We start from the raw sequence: 17,277 nt of genomic DNA on the forward strand, positions 1-17,277 counted from the left end.
AAGGAGCTCCCTAGTGAAGACCTGGCCTCCCCTGCCCTGTTCTCTCTTCCCAGGGTGATGACACTGAACAACAGCCTCTGCCCTGACCATCTCTCTCTCAGCAATAACAGGCCCAGAGATAGCCTGCGTTCAGCTCCACTCCTCTAGGGCACCAGATAGACAGCTGGTGGTGGGCAGGGGTGCTGCCATGCCCACAGCAGAGGTCCTGGGCATGACGAGGTGAGTGAGTTTGATTCAGGGGTTCAGGATACCGGTCCTCTTGCTGCCAAGCACCCGAGCCATGCTCTCCAATATCACATTGCTTAGGGAGGTGCCATTCAGTTTCCCACAGTAAGGGGCTGAAGTGTGTCCCCCCAAACTCATACGTGGAACTCTAATCCCAGCATCTCAGAAGGTGGCTGTATTTAAAGATAGGCCCCTGGATGTAATTAAGGTAAAATGAGATTGTTAGGGTGGGTTCTAATCCCATCTGACTAGTGTCCTTATAAGAAAGGGGGATTAGGAGACAGACACATGGAGGGACCTCCGTGTGAAGACACAAGGAGAAGGCGGTCATCTCCATGCCAAGGAGACAGGCCTAGGAGGGGACCAACCTGCCATGCCTGGGTCTTGGGCTTCCAGCCTCCAGAATGTGAGAGAATAACTGTCAGCTGTAATGCCCCTGCCCGTGGTGCTTTACTGTGGTGGTCCTAGCAAACAGAAACACCCATCTGCCTTCATTGAGTGTGATCACTTGGGTGGTTTGGAAGGGAATACCATTCATCGAGCCCCCCTCAAAGCCCTGACGAGGGACATCCTACAGAATGGCCCATCCCAGAGGTCGCTGTAGGAGTCTGCCCATCTGGCTTTCTGGGTTCTCTCTTCACCCCCCCCTTCATGCCCTACAGGGGTGAGGGGAGCTACATCGGTTTTATCTTTGGAACCCAAAACCCATCTTGGCCCTCTGAGGCTCTTCACTCCTGCCCGTTGATACGACTCAGTAGGTGGAAGTGCTGCAGACAGAACTGGGTCGCTGTACACACTCCTGGGCCAGTGTTTGCTCCTGTCAATCATCCTCCAGTGGCCCACTGTTGCTCTCATTGTACCCTGCACCCAACAACTGCCAGTACCTACTGAGCACCACCATACACCACGAGCTGAGCACCACCGTACACCACGAGCTGTCCATGAGGTAGGAGTCACTGCTACTGCTGTGTTGCAAATGGAGAAACTGAGGCATGGTTAGAGAAAAGCCTAGGATACATCCAGGTCCATCGGCCTCTGGAGCCAGCCAGCCATCACTGTGCAGTGGCCAGGACTTTGCTCTCAGTGGGTTCTGCCCTCCCTACAAAGCAACAAGGTCCCTGAGCCCAACCAGCAAGGGACTCAAGACAAGAGGGGCTAGTGAGCTCTGAGAACAAAGACTTATTATTTCTGAGCCTTCTCCAGTCTATTCATGGTGCACTGCTCCAGCCTGTCACCCCCCAGCCCCATTTAAAGCTCCCTCCTGCACCATGTTTCTCCCACTGGGTCCAACAGCTAAGCCTGCTGGTTGCTCAGGCTGGGGCAAGACCCAAAACAAAAGGGCCCAGGAAGGTCAAAGTCCTGTAGCTGTTCATAGTGAACACAACCCCAATCACAGCTGGGGCTCTCCCCGTCACAGCTGACCCTTGCTCTGGAGACCAGACACAGAACCAGGAAGGTTTGACCCAGACCCTGCAGCCAATATTTGGAGCAGGGTCTGAGACTCCCAATCCTTCACACTTCCCCCTGCATCTGTCTCCAGAGCTTCCCCAGGACACCCCTCCCGTCCTGGCAGCACCCCCACCCTGTCCCCCACCCTCAAGTTCCCAGGTGTGGGTGGGCCCTGGGGGTGGACAGGCTCACTTATGGGGGCAGACAGAGCATCGAGCTCTGTACAAGTGTAGGCCTAGTGGCAGGCAGTGGGAGCTGTCAGGACGGTTCCTCAGTAGATGAACGGGGCCCAGGGGCTGCTGGGTACATGTGTTTCTGATGCCACAAGGAGGTAGTTTCAGCAGGCACCACACCCCAGGCCTACTCTACTTGGCCCAGTAACTCTTGGATAACATAGGCTGAGCCAGCTCTGCTGCCTTGCCACCCAGGAAGGAGACAGAGACATGGAAACAGGGAATGTCTCTGGACAATTCCTACTGGCTTTCTAAGCCACATCAGATCCCATCCTTTCTCACTGTTTTATAGAAGGGGAAGCTTACATGATGAAACCCGCCTCGGGGAGTGCCTAGAGCAGATGTGCCACTTCCACTCTAGAGGCCAGATTCCAGCCTTCAGGAGCATTTGGGAGCCAGTGAAAAGGGGAGGAGTGACTTCACAGTCCCCTGGGGCACCCTAAGCCTCTTCTTCCTCATCTGTGAAAGGCGCCAAGGACCGGCCTCCCTGACAATGGCCAGGACCACAGATCTTCCCCGCTGGCTTCTCTTTCTGGAGGTGAGCCCAGAGCCAGGGGAGAGCCTCCTACTGAATGAAGGAAGAGCTCAAAGCGTCATGAGGGTTCATGGTGCTGACATACATGAGCCCATGTGACTCCTGTAGGGGCTTGATCAATCCTTCCAGTGGAAACCCCAACTGACCTGCACTGCCCATCCCAAGAGCAAGCTCTGATGACCCTGAGGATGTCCTTCAGTGTGTGCCTGAGGGGAAGGGACACTGATTCCAGCCCCTTGCCTGCAGTTCAAAGACCCAGTGGGTATTCGTTTTGTCTGTTCCAGAACCAGCCACGTACATTTTATGGCAGCAGCTGGGTTAATGCATCAGAATCAGAGAGCAGCATCCCAGGCACAGGGCAAGAGGGAGCAGAGTGAGGCTTACGTTTGCCAGAAAACCGGATCCAGATCACTGAATAATTCATGGTTAATATTCCAGCTTAAAAGAAGCCTTGGATCAAACTCCTACTTCTCCCCCCAGAGTTGTAAAGGTCCCAGTGCTGCATATCAGCCTCTCAGCCCAGTTCAGGCTGCAGGAGGCCGGGAGCAGGTGTGCGGTACCCTCCGGGCAGCCTCGGCTGATGTGACCGGATCTCCCATGTCAGCTTTTATTACCAGGGACACCCAGCTCCCTCGGGTCCTTGCAGGATTTCAGATAATCCTCAGATCAGATCAATCTGTCCCCATGTCATGGCTTTTGAACCATCAACCCTGAGCGCCCTCAGGGTGAGGGTCATGTAAGGCCCTTGGGCTACTGTAAGGTAGGGGGGTTGTAAGGCCCCAGCACACCCCAGGGCTCACTATAGATGACTGACCTCATCACCCAGAGCCTTGACACTGCACATGGGGCCCCTCCTGGGGAAGGCTGGGGCTGGGCTGAGGGGCCCCAGGGCAGAGGGTCCCTGGGGATGGGCCCTTCCACGTGTTGGTCAGTCCCAGGCCAACTACCCTGGATGCACAAGGTCAGTGGGGTCAGGGTGACTCCATCTCCCCCTCTTCATTCTTCTCCAAGCAGACGCCATAGACAACCTTCATCCCTGCAGCTTTGATTCAGGAATTAAACATTGATCAAGGCCACGTGTGCCTATGTCTGCTTCCAGCCTGGGGATACAAGGGGGAAAACCAGAAGCTTCCTCCTCTGTGAGGCACACATCCAGTGGTAGGAGACAGATGATCCCAGCCATGACAGCAAAGGGCAGGGCTGTGAAGGAAGGCAAAGCCCGGAAGGGGAGGAGACTGGCAGGGGAGAGGGCAGTACTGGTGACACCTGCCACAGAGTGGTCAGAGGAGAAGGTGACCTGGGGCCGAGACCTGAATGAAGTCTGGGACGGAGGGGTGCAGGCCACTTGGTAGGAGTTTCCAGGCAGAGGGAACACCACTGGCGAAGCCTCTGGGGTGGGACACCCAGAGGAACCAGAGGGCTAAGGTGGAGGAAGCAGAGAAGAATGGGACCCAAGGTGGAGTGAGTGGTGGAGCCCAGCAAAGGGGGCAGGGAAAGTTATGGATCACGCTGACAGAGTCAAGAACCCAGACCACACAGCATGCTAGAGGCTTCAAGATCATATCAGGTGCCTAGGACAGAGCCTGACACACAAGAATGGCAATGGGGTACACGGGAAGGGTGCCTAAGGATGGCTGTGATGACAAAGGACAGTCCAGTTTCACTGGACAATCCGTCACATGAAGCTTGGAGTCCATGCAGCTGAAAGTGTGGGGAATCCCCTTCAAGCTCCAACTCCCACCCCAGGTCCCTGTCCTAGGAGAGGGTCACACGGGACTGGGTACTTGCACCATTTCCAATATAGACCATGGAGGGCCACGCAGAAGCCCTGAAGTGAGAACAGAAATACCCCGCAGATCCTGCCACCTGGTCTCAGCACCCAGTCTGTGGGGCTCAGGCCTCAGGTCAGCCTGCTCTTCCCATGACTCCTGCCCAGGACTGGGGGTAACCTTTCCATCCTGAATGGACACCAGGCCCTCATGCTACCCACAGGCTCTGAAGGCCCTTACAGTACCCACCCCTCCCACCCCATCATTAGCCACACAGTAGGCCCGCACGTAACACTCGTGACCTGGGTGAGAAGGGATGGGGCCTGTATGCGGGTGCCTTTGCTGTCACGCTGGGTATTTCACTGCCTTATGGGAGCTTCCTGAAGACTCCTGCACATGCATGGGGAGTGTGAGTGTGTGGGCAGACATCATCCAGGTGGGGGGATCACAGAGGCCGGCTCTAGTGCCCGAGGAGACTGTGTGGGTCTGTATAATGCAATTTTTATTTAAAGATTGATTTATTTATTTATTCATGATGGACACATAGAGAGAGGCAAAGATGTAGACAGAAAGAGAAGCAGGCTCCCTCCAGGGAGCCTGACACAGGACTCAATCCCTGGACCAGGGATCACACCATGAGCCAAAGGCAGACACTCAACCACTGAGCCACCTAGGCATTCCTATAAAACAAATTTTACTTAAAGCACAATGAGCCCCTAATCTGACCATTTTCTACATTAGCCTATCAAGTGGACAGCTGTTCATCCCCCATCCCTACATGCATGCTTTTTTCATGTCTTAGGTCGTCTTCTTTTTCTTGGGGTCCCTGGGGCCTCAGAGTCTGCCCTGGGCTTACTGCTATGAAAGTGGATGAATAATGTCCGGATTTTCTTCAGGTACATGGTGACCTTGGTGCCTTGCAGGGGTGTTGAGTGAGATCTGGAGCTGCCTAGGGGAGCAGAGATGTCTGTCCTTAGACCTTAGAGCCACCTGCTTCCACAGGACGTTTCCAACCAACAACCCCCTCATATACCGCACCTGCCTCCACTCTTTTATGGTTCTATCATGAAGGCTCTTGGGTGCCCCCTTCCTGTGGAGACTCCCACTGCCATGGACCCCTTGCATTCTTGCCTTCCCATGAGGGCAATGTGTAGGTGGTCCTGGCCATACATGGCCTCATTCCCCATAGGGTATAGCACTCAATGCCTAAAGCTTTCTCCCTCAGGTCATCTGGTGGGGCCTGCTCTTTGTATTACTGGGTTCCACTAAATTCAACCTTCAGAGGGAAATTTCATACATTCATCCACCCACCCGTCCAACCATCCATCCATCCATGATTCATTAGTCCATCCATGAATCCATTCTTCCTTTCACTCAAACACTCACACGTCCATACTCATCCATCGATCCATACATACATTCTTCTTTACATCTATCAACCATCCATCCATCTACGTGAAATGTCCAGCAATGTAAATGGCACTATGCTGTGTGCAGTGCATAGAGAAGATCCACAGCAAACAGGAAAGAGGGGGAGAGGACAGCAGGGAGGAACCTGATCCAGCACTGGATTTCATAGAGGCTTGAGTAGGAGCAGGTCAGAGGAAAAGGGACAAGGGCCATGCAGGCAGAGGGAACAGCATGGGAAACACTGGGAAGCATGAGGCTGCCTGTGGTCCCCAGGAGCTGACGGTGTGTGTGCAATGTGAGGCATAACATGGTAGGTGTCAGAACCCCCTGGAATATGCTTGCCAGGTCAGGACTCAGCCAGAACAGAGGCAGAGGGTGTGGTCTGCAGACACACATGCAGGTGTTCACCCACGCACTGACCTGTGGTAGATACAGGAGGGGGCAGATTCAGAGAAGCTAAGGAGCCTGCTCAAGGTCCCAAGGGCCATAAGGGGCAGAGCTGGATCTAACAGGTCGGCCCAACCTCTGAGCCAGGCTGGGGGCTGCTGAGATACCCAGGCAAGGCCTGATTCAGGGGCTCCCAAACCTCTGTGGTGGGGAGGCTCTTGTGTCCTCCAGCTCCAGCGGTGTAGTGTGTTCACATCCCAGGTCCCTGTCAGTGAGTGCTCCCCACAGCCCCCACGGACCCCAGCTACTGTAGCACGGCCTGCAGAGACAGGAGCACAGAGAGGGTGAGCTACCCCGAGCCCCAGATCAGAGCAGGTAAAGCAGAGTAGGGGGGGCAGCCTCATCCTGGGCACAACACACTTCCTCCTTAATTCTTACTGCAGATCCCCAGACAGGAACTGTGTCCCCATTTTAGAGATGAGGACACTGGCCGGGATCAACATGCTTCCCCTGGCACTGTCCTAGAAGAGCACACTCGGGGGTGGGAGGCACAGGAGCTGCCTCCAGCATCCAGACCCCTTCTTTCTGGTATGGCTCAGCGGGCAGCTCCAGGGATGAGGCCAGGCATCCTGATCCCTCCCCTGTGCCAAATAAGCACAGACCCAGCCTCCTGTGCAGGGAGGGAGGCAGGCGGCCCATTCTGGCCTGAAAGAAGGGACCTTCTGTTGTCCAGGAGATGGGAAGGTTCTGAAGAAGTTTCCTGGCATTGAAAGGAGGAGAAAGCACAGGGGGCACAGCCCTTATTGCCTCTGCATTCCCAGCTTCTGCGGATATATCTGCTTGGGAGGCCTATGCGGTGGGTGACCACAGGGACGAGCAGAAGCAAAGAGCCAGCACGCTGACCAAGGCCGGCAGCAGGACAATGTGACCCAGGAAGGGAGTATAGGAAGGAGAAACAACATGAATGCAGGAAGAGGGGGGTGAGGTGCCCTTGCGCCCCCAACAGCACCCACTCAGGGTTGAGCCAGAGCTCCCACAGGCATCTCTTTTCCATGTCTTCGCCAGAGGGGATTTTCACCCTGGGCTTGTGTCCCTGCTGGGCCTTCAGGCCACAGCCAGGAAGCCTGTCCCAGGTCTGAGGGCACTTACCTGCAGATTGACCCTCACTGGCTGAGACAGGACCGGGTCCTTGCCTTCCTCAAACAGGTGGTGGAGCCGCAGCAGGACATGGCAAAGGTCAGCCTTGGCCTTCCCTCCATGGCCTTCAGGGATAGAAACACCCACATTGGCCCCAAATCCTCCAGTCAGGGCCCAGCACGTGACTTGGCAGCTTCCCTGTCTAGTCTGAGAACTCTGTGAGTCCAGGGTCCTTGCCTACCATCGTCTCTGCTGATTACCCACTGCCTGGCACAGGAGACATTTGTTCAGGGAATGAATGGAAGCCCCGGATAGTCAGGCTTCCTGAGTTCAGAGGACGAGTGGGACTCAGTTGTTCTGGGCTCCAGGAGGAGTCCCTAAGGAAGCAGACTCCACGGCAGGCTGAGCATCCGGCAAAGGTGGACGATGGTTGGGGTTTGGTGGTGGGGATAGAAGGGATCCTCAGAGACTGGGTGTGGACAGGTCCTCCTCTGGGGCCCTGCCGACTGGGTGTCCTGCCTACTGAGGGACCCCGGTCCCCCCACTGCCTCTCTGTGGGCCTGGGTCTCCCCATTGGGCAGATAAGGGGAACAGGGGACCATGCAGAGCCAGGACAGCTCTGAGAGGAGCCCACTTTGTCTGGTGATGGGCGTGGGGCCAGGTTGACATGGGGAGGCAGGAGTGACTCTGGTTCCCTGGACACCCGGCTCACGTTTCTGGAGATCCTGCAGGTGCTCCGTGTGGTTGGAGCTGTAGTTCCAGCCCGGGATGCTCAGGATCTGCAGGTGCAGACTTGGGGGCAGGGTCACGGCTTCTTGCTGCCTCGGGGGGCCTGGAACAAGCTGGGCAGACTCTGCAGGGCAGACACACAGAGCCAGGATGAGGATTGGGCCCGGCACCTCCTCCTGGCACCAGGAGCTGTGCACACTTTGGCCCCCATTCCGGGCGATCCGGCTCCTGCCAACGCGTGCCCTGAGGGAGGACAGCCTGAAGCCCCTGCTGGTCCAAGGGCCTCGGGCACCCCCGTCTAGCCTTTGCCCACGGACATCCTTCCACCTGAATGCCTTCCCTCCCACACGTCCAGGGGCCCACACCACAGAGTCTAAGAGTTGGAAGGATCCTGAATCTCTAGTCCAGCTGTTTCCAAGTACAGATGGGGAGACGACCGCCCAGAGAGGTGATGTGGTTTGTTCTAGATCACAGGGCAGGTTCACACAGAGCCTCGGTTTCAATTCAAGGTCTGGGATGTCAGCTCCTCCCTTGTTTTGTCATCCTTGGTCCCCTGCTCAGAAGCACCCAAGGTCCTCCTTCCAGGAGAGGACCTGTCCTTTGCCCAGTCCCACTGCCTCTGCTCCCTGAAGCCTGGATCTGTATGAGCATGGCCCCCCAGCCCATAGCTCAGGAGAAATCCTGCAGGAGAGGCCTGGCCCTTGCCCATCCTCAGGGTGCAGCACACAGCAGGCACTCAGCCCGTGTTTTGTGCACGTGTGAGCAGCAGCCTGCCCGCTTCTACAGCCCTGGGAGGGTCCTGCTCTAACACTGAAACAAGGATAAATCATAACCACATTCTCTTCCAAACCTCTCAAGTGAGTAGAAAGGAACAGTTCAAGGATTAAGGGAAGGATACGAACTGTATCTAAATGATTCATTCTTTAAAAGCTGCTGCAGAGAACCATATTTACACATGATCATTACTTATTGTTTCTCATCTTCAATTATGTCTGTAAAGACATAGGCCGTTTTAAATCTGAAGAAGTTTGACCGAGGGACGCCTGGGTGGCTCAGTAGTTGAACATCTGCCTTTGGATCGGGGCATGAATACAAGTGTCCTGGGTATAAGTTCCACATTAGGGTCCCCGCAGGGAGCCTGCTTCTCCCTCTGCCTATGTCTCTGCCTTTCTCTATGTGTCTATCATGAATAAATAAAGAAAGTCTTAAAAAAAAAAACAACGAATTTTGAGTGGAGGCAATGCATGAATTTTGCACATCAGACCATGAACTTGAACTAACCTTGCCTGGTGACAGCACACCCAGAAATCAAATAAAACAAGTCTTTTAATGTTGATCTAGTAGGGGTGAAGCCATCTAGCCATACACGTCATATTATGGAAGATAAAGAGTCCTCAGAGCAGAAAGTGAGGGATACTCAGGGAGAGGATACAAAGAGGAATCTGTGTGATTCTCAGAAGTACTCGCTACTCCATGTATAAGCTTGGGTGAAGCCTGAAAGTATTTGCACACACTTTGCCCACACATTAAACGAGGGCTTGGATCAGAGACCCCTGAGCTCCTTTCTGATCAAAGTTTCCAGATCATGGTGGCCCACACGGTCCCCAGGTCCATCCCAGCCAGGGGGGCTCATCTGGGGTGAACACTCCCTTACCATTCAGCTCTCTTTTTTTTTTTTTTAAAGGGGGCTTATTTATTGTCACTGTTCCAAATGTACAAAAAAAATTAGAAAATAACCCCCCAATTCAGTCCCCCCACCCACCATTCAGCTCTCTTAATAGCACTACGGGTGGGTGCTGCAGTGCTAGCCCACACCTCTGACGCAGGCTGGTGGTGAGAGACTGGGGTCCCAGCAGGAACCAGAGCACAGGGTAGACCGTGGAGGTGTCATTCAGGGTGAGATCATAATCCAGAGCCCAATCAAAATTGTTCCAAAGCCGGCGATGGAGCATGACCTGCAGGGAAGAGCTGTCTGACCGGCCCCGCCACCCACCTGCTCCCACCCATGGGTGACCAGCAGGGCTCACTTCCTACCTCCACCTGCCCGTTCTCTTGGCTGGACATGCCGTGTGCCTGCTTGGACAGCAGCACCAGCCTGCTTCTGCCGTCCTCAATGAAGGCGGACTGAGCCATGGGGTAGTAATTCTGTGGGCACAAACACTGCCAGGTTGGCGGTCGGGGCAGAGGACAGGAAGGCCTCTCTGTCCGGGTCCCCCTCTGGCCACCCCACACCCTCCATCCCACGCACAGAGCACCAGCTCAGGGTGGAGAAGGGAGACAGAGGTTAGAGGCTCTGACGTTGGACTCCAACAGACTGTCACTCCAATCCAGCTCCACTGCTTCTGACCATATGAGCTGGGCACTAAGCCCACTGAAGCTCGGTTTCCCCACCAGTACAAAGGGCCCAAAGACGCACTGTGCACAGTCCTGCAGGAGTGAGGAGGGGGTGTGTTGGGTCCAGCCTGATAGGGGAGCTAGGTAGAAGGTTGCTCCAGAGAGAAAGGGCCATGTGAGTTCTGGGAGAGCGGCCCCTGTCCCCAGGCTCTGTGCTCAGCTGGAGCCGATGTCCTGGGTGGACCCATGGGGACTGTCAGCAGCCCCTGCACAGCAGGTGGCGGCTAGCGGGAAGGGACAAAGGGACCTGAGCTCACAGGCAGAGCAGGGTAGGGACACATCCCTCTGGGCCCCCCCCCCCCCAGGAGGAAAAAGAACTGATTACTGAGAGCACAAGAGGCTCCCAGCAGGGGCTTCACCTGGATTGTCCCCCCTGACCCTCACAGCCCTGGGTTTGTTCCCTTTCTCGGGTCTGCAGAGAGCCATAGGGAGGTCGGCCCAGCTTGCCCAGGATCACAGGGCCCGAGGCCTAGGACATGGGCACCCATCTGGCTTCGGGCCACGCTCAGTGCTTGGAAGAAGCTGCTGGGCAGAGTCTCTGCAGCATCACCTGGCATGAGTCAGGCACGCTCAACCTGAATCCTAGGACACCCCACACGAGGCGTTCATTTTCCACAAGAGGAAACCGAGGCACAGACAGGGACAGGGACGGTCCAGTGCAAGGGTGCACACAGGGAATTTGAGGTGGGGCTGGTCCCTCAAGCACTGTCCAGCTGGGGGACGAGGCCTGACTCAGAAGCATCCCAAGGCTAGCCTGAGGACTCTGCCTTCCATGTCCTGACCAGGGAGGCTCAGAAGTTGTCTGGCCCTCCCCTGGTTCCAGGTGCTCCCCATACCCCCTATGCTGGCTACTGGGCCATCCTCCCACCTGCCACCTCCTCTCTCAAGAGGATCTTTGGAGTGATGAGGACAGAATTGTGATGGACCCCACGGCAGGGGACTTCCTCATGCTCTGTGGCTGCAGGGCTGTGGACAGCTGCCTTCAGGGTTTGGATGTTTCATCGGGATGGGTACCCTCAGTGTCTGGACCCAGCCATCCTGAGTGGCTCCTGAGACGACAGGCATAGGTATGTGTCACCTGTCCGTTCTTTCCCCCCAGGAGCACGTTTCCCGTACCCTTCGCAGCTGTCAGTGGGTCCCGCTGCCATTCCGACCTCACTGCGTTCACGGGGACTGACCTGACCTTGCCTCTGGCTGCTGCGTGCCGGCCCCTGGGCTCTTATGTTTGTCCTCTTACCTGCAGAGCCCCCAGCACACCCAGTGCTGCCCTGGCCCCACTTCGTTGGCCAGGCAGGTTGGGGAAGCCCATCTCTCTGAGCACCTAGTGGACTGGTTGGTGCTCCTGCAGCAGGTAAGAGGTGGGGTTGGGAGGTGTACTGGACTGAACTTCATACCTTGCACACTGGAGACCACCTAGATCCTCCAGGGAACAGGGGTCACGACCATGTCATACAATCACCTTCACGTGCACTTCGGGGAGAAAGTGCCAGGAGAAAGTGCCTCATTCAGGTTTGAATCCTGCAGTGGCCCTACAAAGCCTCATGGCGGGCCGAGCTGTGGGTGAGGACGATGTGAACCACACACACATAATAGGGTCTAACAGAGTGAATGCTATGTCGCAAGGGTGGGAAGCCATGAAGGGGTCTCTGAGAGCCTTTCAGCAAGACAGAGAGGGAAAGAGGTGCTTCCCAGGCAGGGAACAGCATGGACAAAGGGCCTGGGGCGGGAAAGGCTGGAGGTGCTTGGAGAATGTGGCCAGGCAGCGCTGGTGGAGGGAGGAAGCTGGCTCACTGCAGCTGGATGAACCACAGCAGCCAGAACACGGCAGAGGGAACGGGTCATGAGGATGGGGAGCAGTGGGGCCCAACAGCAGCTGCCGGAAGGAATGGAGTCCAGGGGGTGGGGGTGAGGCCAGAAAGGCAGGGTGAAGAAATCTGAAAGGCTCTAAAACTCAGGCAGAGGATCAGGCTCTGGAGGGGAGACACTGGGAGCTATGGAAGGTTGGAGGCAAGAGGTTTCCAGGATCGAGGCTGTGGCCCAGAAAGTCAGTGGCACTGGCAGCAGCCCCCAGGCACTTTGACCAACAGACTGCCAGAGCCTCCAGGCCCGTCCCAGCTGCTGCAGAGCACAGATAACACTGAAGTCACAGGGATTAATTGGGAGATGGTGCAGGTGCACCTATCCCACAACCTCCTACAGACCCACAAAGGAAGTTCAGGACGTTCCTTTTTCTAGATCACCCAGAACAAGTCCTGGGCACCTAGTGGGTGCGGTGGCCCGGATCGGGGGCACAGGCCAGAGGACCCATGTGTGGCACTGGGCACACATTAACGTTGCCCCCAGGGAGCACCCAGCACCGTGTGTGCTTTTCCTGGGGCTTTGACTCAACTGTGCAGCGTCTGAGGGGCATCTCACTGGAGCACGGAAAACACGGCTCATACCGGCTTTCTCCAGAAAACGGTTAGTGACCAGGGACAGATGTCACAGAAGTCACAGAATCCAGAAACCAAAATAGCCTCCTGAGGCTGAGCATTCCAGGGCCTGTTCCCAGAGAGTTCTGCTCCTACTCTGCAGCAGCTTCGTCTGCAGGGAAGGCCAGCCCCCTCATCAGGGAGAGCTGGCGTTCGGAGGATGGCACCCAAGCGGCCCCCACGCTCTCCCCAGCCCTGGGGGCACCCAGCCTGCAACCCTGACAAATTATGTCTGGAGCTGGAGCTCCATGCTGTGGTATCTTGCAGCTCCAGTAGACCATGCTCACCCGCTACGGACCAAGCTCGGGGAGGCAGCGGAGAGAGAGTCGTCCACTCTGCGTACAGAGGAAGTGCCAGGTCCACCGTGACCTCTGGAGGGAGAGGGAGGGATCAGAGATTGGGCAGGTGAGCATGGGCTCCCAGGGGACAGTGTGTGAGGTGAGAAGCCTCTGGGTGACAGTGCTCACGGGAGGCCCAGGGACACTCGTCTTACCAAGCTACAGCACACAGGGAGCTCGGAGATGGACTGCCCCCAACCAGCCCGGCCAATGAAGTGGGGCCAGGGCAGCACTGGGTGTGCTGGGGGCTCTGCAGGTAAGAGGACACACATAAGAGCCCAGGGGCCAGCACCCAGCAGCCAGAAGCAAGGCCAGGTTGGTCCCCGTGAACCCAGTGAGGTCAGAATGGCAGCGGGACCCACTGCCAGCTGCGGAGGGTACGGGAAACGTGCTCCTGGGGGGAAAGAACAGACAGGTGACACACCCCCTGTGCCTGTTGTCTCAGGAGCCACTCAGGATGACTGGGTCCAGACACTGAGGGTACCCATCCCGATGAAACGTCCAGACCCCTTGCTCAGGTGCCAGCCCGACTCAGGTTCCAAACCCAAAACCCATAGATGGAAGGAGACCCCGGGTCCCTAGGAGAAAGGAGTTGCAGGGCCCGGCAGGGGCCTATTGGAAGCATTCCTCCACCCCTTCCCCAAGGAGGCTTCTGGTCATTGACTGGACGCTGGGGAGACAGGATTCCTAATGTTTTGAGGACCGCAACTTAAATCAGCACCAGACTTTCTGGGGTGAGGAATTCAGGAGTGATGCAGCTGGGTGAGTCTGGCTCAGCATCCTTCATGAGCATCTTCCAGTAAGGACTCGGCTGGGACTCTTGGAGCTGGATGGGGGCGGGGTCAGGAGGGGTAGCTGCAGAGCCAGTCCAGGCTGTGGGTGGGACGCCTTAGCCCCTCTCTGTGTGGCCCCTTCAGAGCTGCTACAGGGACCTGGGTATGGAGGCTGACTTCCTAGAGGTAGGGCTCCAAGGGGGGAAGCATCCCTGGAGAGCTGCCCTGGGGCTTGGGATTCTGCTTAGATGTGGACATTATTGGGGCACCTGGGTGACTCAATGGGTGAGCATCTGCCTTTGGCTCCGGGTGTGATCTCGGGGTCCTCAGATCAAGTCCTGCATTGGGCTCTTTGCAGGGAACCTCTGCCTATGTGTCTTTCTCTGTGTGTCCCTCATGAATAAATAATTAATATCATAAAAAAAAAAAGAAAAGAAGTGGAAGCGAGGACAGGACTGGAGGGGAGGGCGGAGCAGGAAAGTTGGTGTCCATGTGCCACCCCTGGCCTAACTCAGGTGACAGCAGCACCTCTGCTGGCCCTGCTCCTCCTGTTCCTGTCAGCTCCTCCCCCAAGTGTGCTGATCCCTGCTGTCTGTCTAGGGGACCCGTCCCTGGTGGCCTGCGGGGACAGCCAGAGCAGCCCCCGGCACCCCTGGCAGCAGCATGTGGTCGGTCGGCTGGCTCCCCGTGCTCACACAGCTGCTGCTGCTGCGGTTCCTGGTGGCTCAGCCCGTGAGCCCCATCAGGGTGTTCGTGGTGCCCCACAGTCACATGGACGTGGGCTGGATCTACACGGTGCAGGTAGGTGCCTGGTCTCTGCTCCCCACACACCCCTGGAGCTCAGCCTCCTTCTCCTGTCAGATCCCAGTGTGGCTTAGAAGCCTGGGGTCAGCTGCCACCTGGGGGGGGCGGGGGACCAGCCTGTGTGAGTCCTGACTCTGCTGGAGACAGAGGACACTGACCAGGGCTCGGTGCTGCTGTTCTCTGGCTTCAGTGTCCCCATCCGTGACAAGGAAAGTGGGATGAAGAGGTGGGAACCTGACTCAGGCCATGGTCCCAGTGCGAGACTGGGGCACCCTGGGTGGACTATGTCCCGTTTCGGAGCCTCCACGTCCCCCTTCCATAGGATGGCACAGGCCTCCCACCCTTTGCACTGGTTGTTCCTCTGCCCAGAAGGCTATCCTTCCACACACCTGCAGGACTCAATCTGCCCCATCCTTTGGGGGGGCTCCACAAAAGGTGCTTCCTGGCCAGGCCTCCCTGGCATCCCTGTTTGTGCCCTATTTCCTTCCCCATCCTCCCTTCCTGCCACATTACTTGAGGGCTAGTGGACAGTCCTTGTCCCCACTAAAGGCTAGCTTCACAGGGCACAGGTTCGATCATTTTATTTCCTGACACTCCATACATTTCAGACACAAGAGGTGCACCAGGAATCACTGAATGAAGGAATGAAGGAATGAATGATGAATGATGGAAAAGGAGAGAAAACAGCCTCAGATTTGTCCAGGAATCTGGGCTGGTGACTGAATATTGTCACCTAGGCTGCCTCCAGCTCTTTTGTGGGAAGAGGCAGGAAACCCAGTAGAGAACAAACAGTCTCTGGGATTAGGGATCTGGTAACTTTCTGATGTCGTTGCTAAGTGGGCAGCTGGACTCATCAGGAGAGAGAGGCAGCAGGAGGATGTGACTCTGGGCAGTGGGGGAGTCTGGTCCTGGACTCACTGGGCAGCCTTTGGGGGACACTCGTGGGCCCTTGGAGATGGCTAAAAGGGGGGAACGAGCTTGCACCCCTCAGTTACAGAGGAGGAAACTGAGGCCCAGAGAGGGTTGGTGACTTGCCTGAGGGCACCAAGGAATGACCCCCACCGCCCACTCCTGAAGCCTCTCAGCCCAGGCTCATTAACTCCTTTTTTTTTTTTAAGATTTTATTTATTTATTAGAGAGACAGAGAGTGAGTGAAAGAGACACAGGCAGAGGGAGAAGCAGGCTCCATGCAGGGAGCTGGACATGGGACTCGATCTAGGGTCTCCAGGATCCCACCCCAGGCCGAAGGCGGTGCCAAACCGCTGAGCCACGGGGACTGCCCTTATTCACTCCTTTCAAGGAGCAGGTCTGGGTACCGCCGTGTGCCAGCCTGGAGACAGCTATGAGAAACAGGTGCGGCTGCATCTTGGGAGCCCCCAGCCAGGGAGGGGAGGTTGGCAGGCAGGTGCCCAAGACCAGCCAGGGGGCCGGGGGCAGTTCTTTTCAGCTTCTGGTCTCAACACCAGCTCCCCTCATCTCAGCCCAGGCAGGCCCCGAGGGCACCCTGAACGCCCTCCCCTGTCACTCCATGGCTGCACTGCGCTGTCTCCACACCCTAAGGGCCCCCTGGGGAAGCTGTCCCTGATCCCTGGTTCAGGCTGGCACATCCTCCCGCCCATGTCGTGTGTCACGGTCTGGAACGTCACCTCCGTCCCGAGAACAGCAGGATCTCAGCAGAGGTGGGAGGGTCATGAGGCCCTCTCAGGCCCAGCCGGCACTGGGTGTCCAGCACCTACAGGGCACCCGGGGTCCTCCATGTGAGCAGCAGAGGGAGAAGCAGAGGAAGAGCCCTGGGCAGATGCCTCCAGGGGGTGGTGGGGCCCAGGGACACGATGTCACTCTGGAGTTTGCTCCTGGAGCCTTGGGGCCAAGAGTCTGGGAGCCTCCCCAAGGGCTGGTGTGACGGCGGCCCCCTCCCCAGGAGAGCCTGCGGGCCTATGCTGCCAACGTCTATACCACGGTGGTGGAGCAGCTGATGCTCCAGAAGCAGCGCAGGTTCATCGCCGTGGAGCAGGAGTACTTCCGGCTGTGGTGGGAAGGCATCGCCTCCTACAGGCAGAAACGCCAGGTACCCCCACCTGCAGGGGCCTCCTGGGGGAGGGTGGGGTGCCAGGGGCTGTGTGACTTGAAGCTCAGGCCCAGACACACTGGGCGGTTCCCAGGCTTGTTACCTCAGATTTGTGCTCAGACACCGCCCCCAGGACAGGTTGGGGGTTTTTTTGTTTGTTTTCTTTTGTTTTGTTTTTTATAAATGTATTTTTTATTGGTGTTCAATTTGCCAACATATAGAATAACACCCAGTGCTCATCCTGTCAAGTGCCCCCCTCAGTGCCCGTCACCCAGTCACCCCCACTCCCTGCCCACCTCCCCTTCCACCACCCCTAGTTCGTTTCCTAGAGTTAGGAATCTTTCATGTTCTGTCTCCCTTTCTGATATTTCCCACTCATTTTTTCTCCTTTCCCCTTTATTCCCTGTCACTATTTTCTATATTCCCCAAATGAATGAGACCATATAATGTTTGTCCTTCTCCGATTGACTTATTTCACTCAGCATAATACCCACCAGCTCCATCCATGTCGAAGCAAATAGTGGGTATTTGTCGTTTCTTTTTTTTATTATTATT

The 17,277-nt window shown here is 56.5% G+C and overlaps 1 protein-coding gene and 1 pseudogene across 1 annotated transcript in view; one reads left to right on the forward strand and one right to left on the reverse strand.

The window, feature by feature from the left end:
• Positions 1-3,525: 3,525 nt before the first annotated feature.
• LOC112922750 (epididymis-specific alpha-mannosidase-like) lies at positions 3,526-11,577 on the reverse strand (annotated as a pseudogene).
• Positions 11,578-14,513: 2,936 nt separating this feature from the next.
• The window catches only part of MAN2B2 (mannosidase alpha class 2B member 2), a 29,173-nt gene continuing 26,409 nt past the window's right edge, over positions 14,514-17,277 (forward strand). The window contains exons 1-2 of the mRNA XM_072735173.1: positions 14,514-14,651; positions 16,576-16,722. Of these exons, the coding sequence (XP_072591274.1) occupies positions 14,514-14,651; positions 16,576-16,722 (285 nt within the window). The remainder of the gene's footprint in view (positions 14,652-16,575; positions 16,723-17,277) is intronic.

This window comes from Vulpes vulpes, chromosome 14, assembly GCF_048418805.1.
Source record: "Vulpes vulpes isolate BD-2025 chromosome 14, VulVul3, whole genome shotgun sequence".
Taxonomy (NCBI): Eukaryota; Metazoa; Chordata; class Mammalia; order Carnivora; family Canidae; genus Vulpes; species Vulpes vulpes.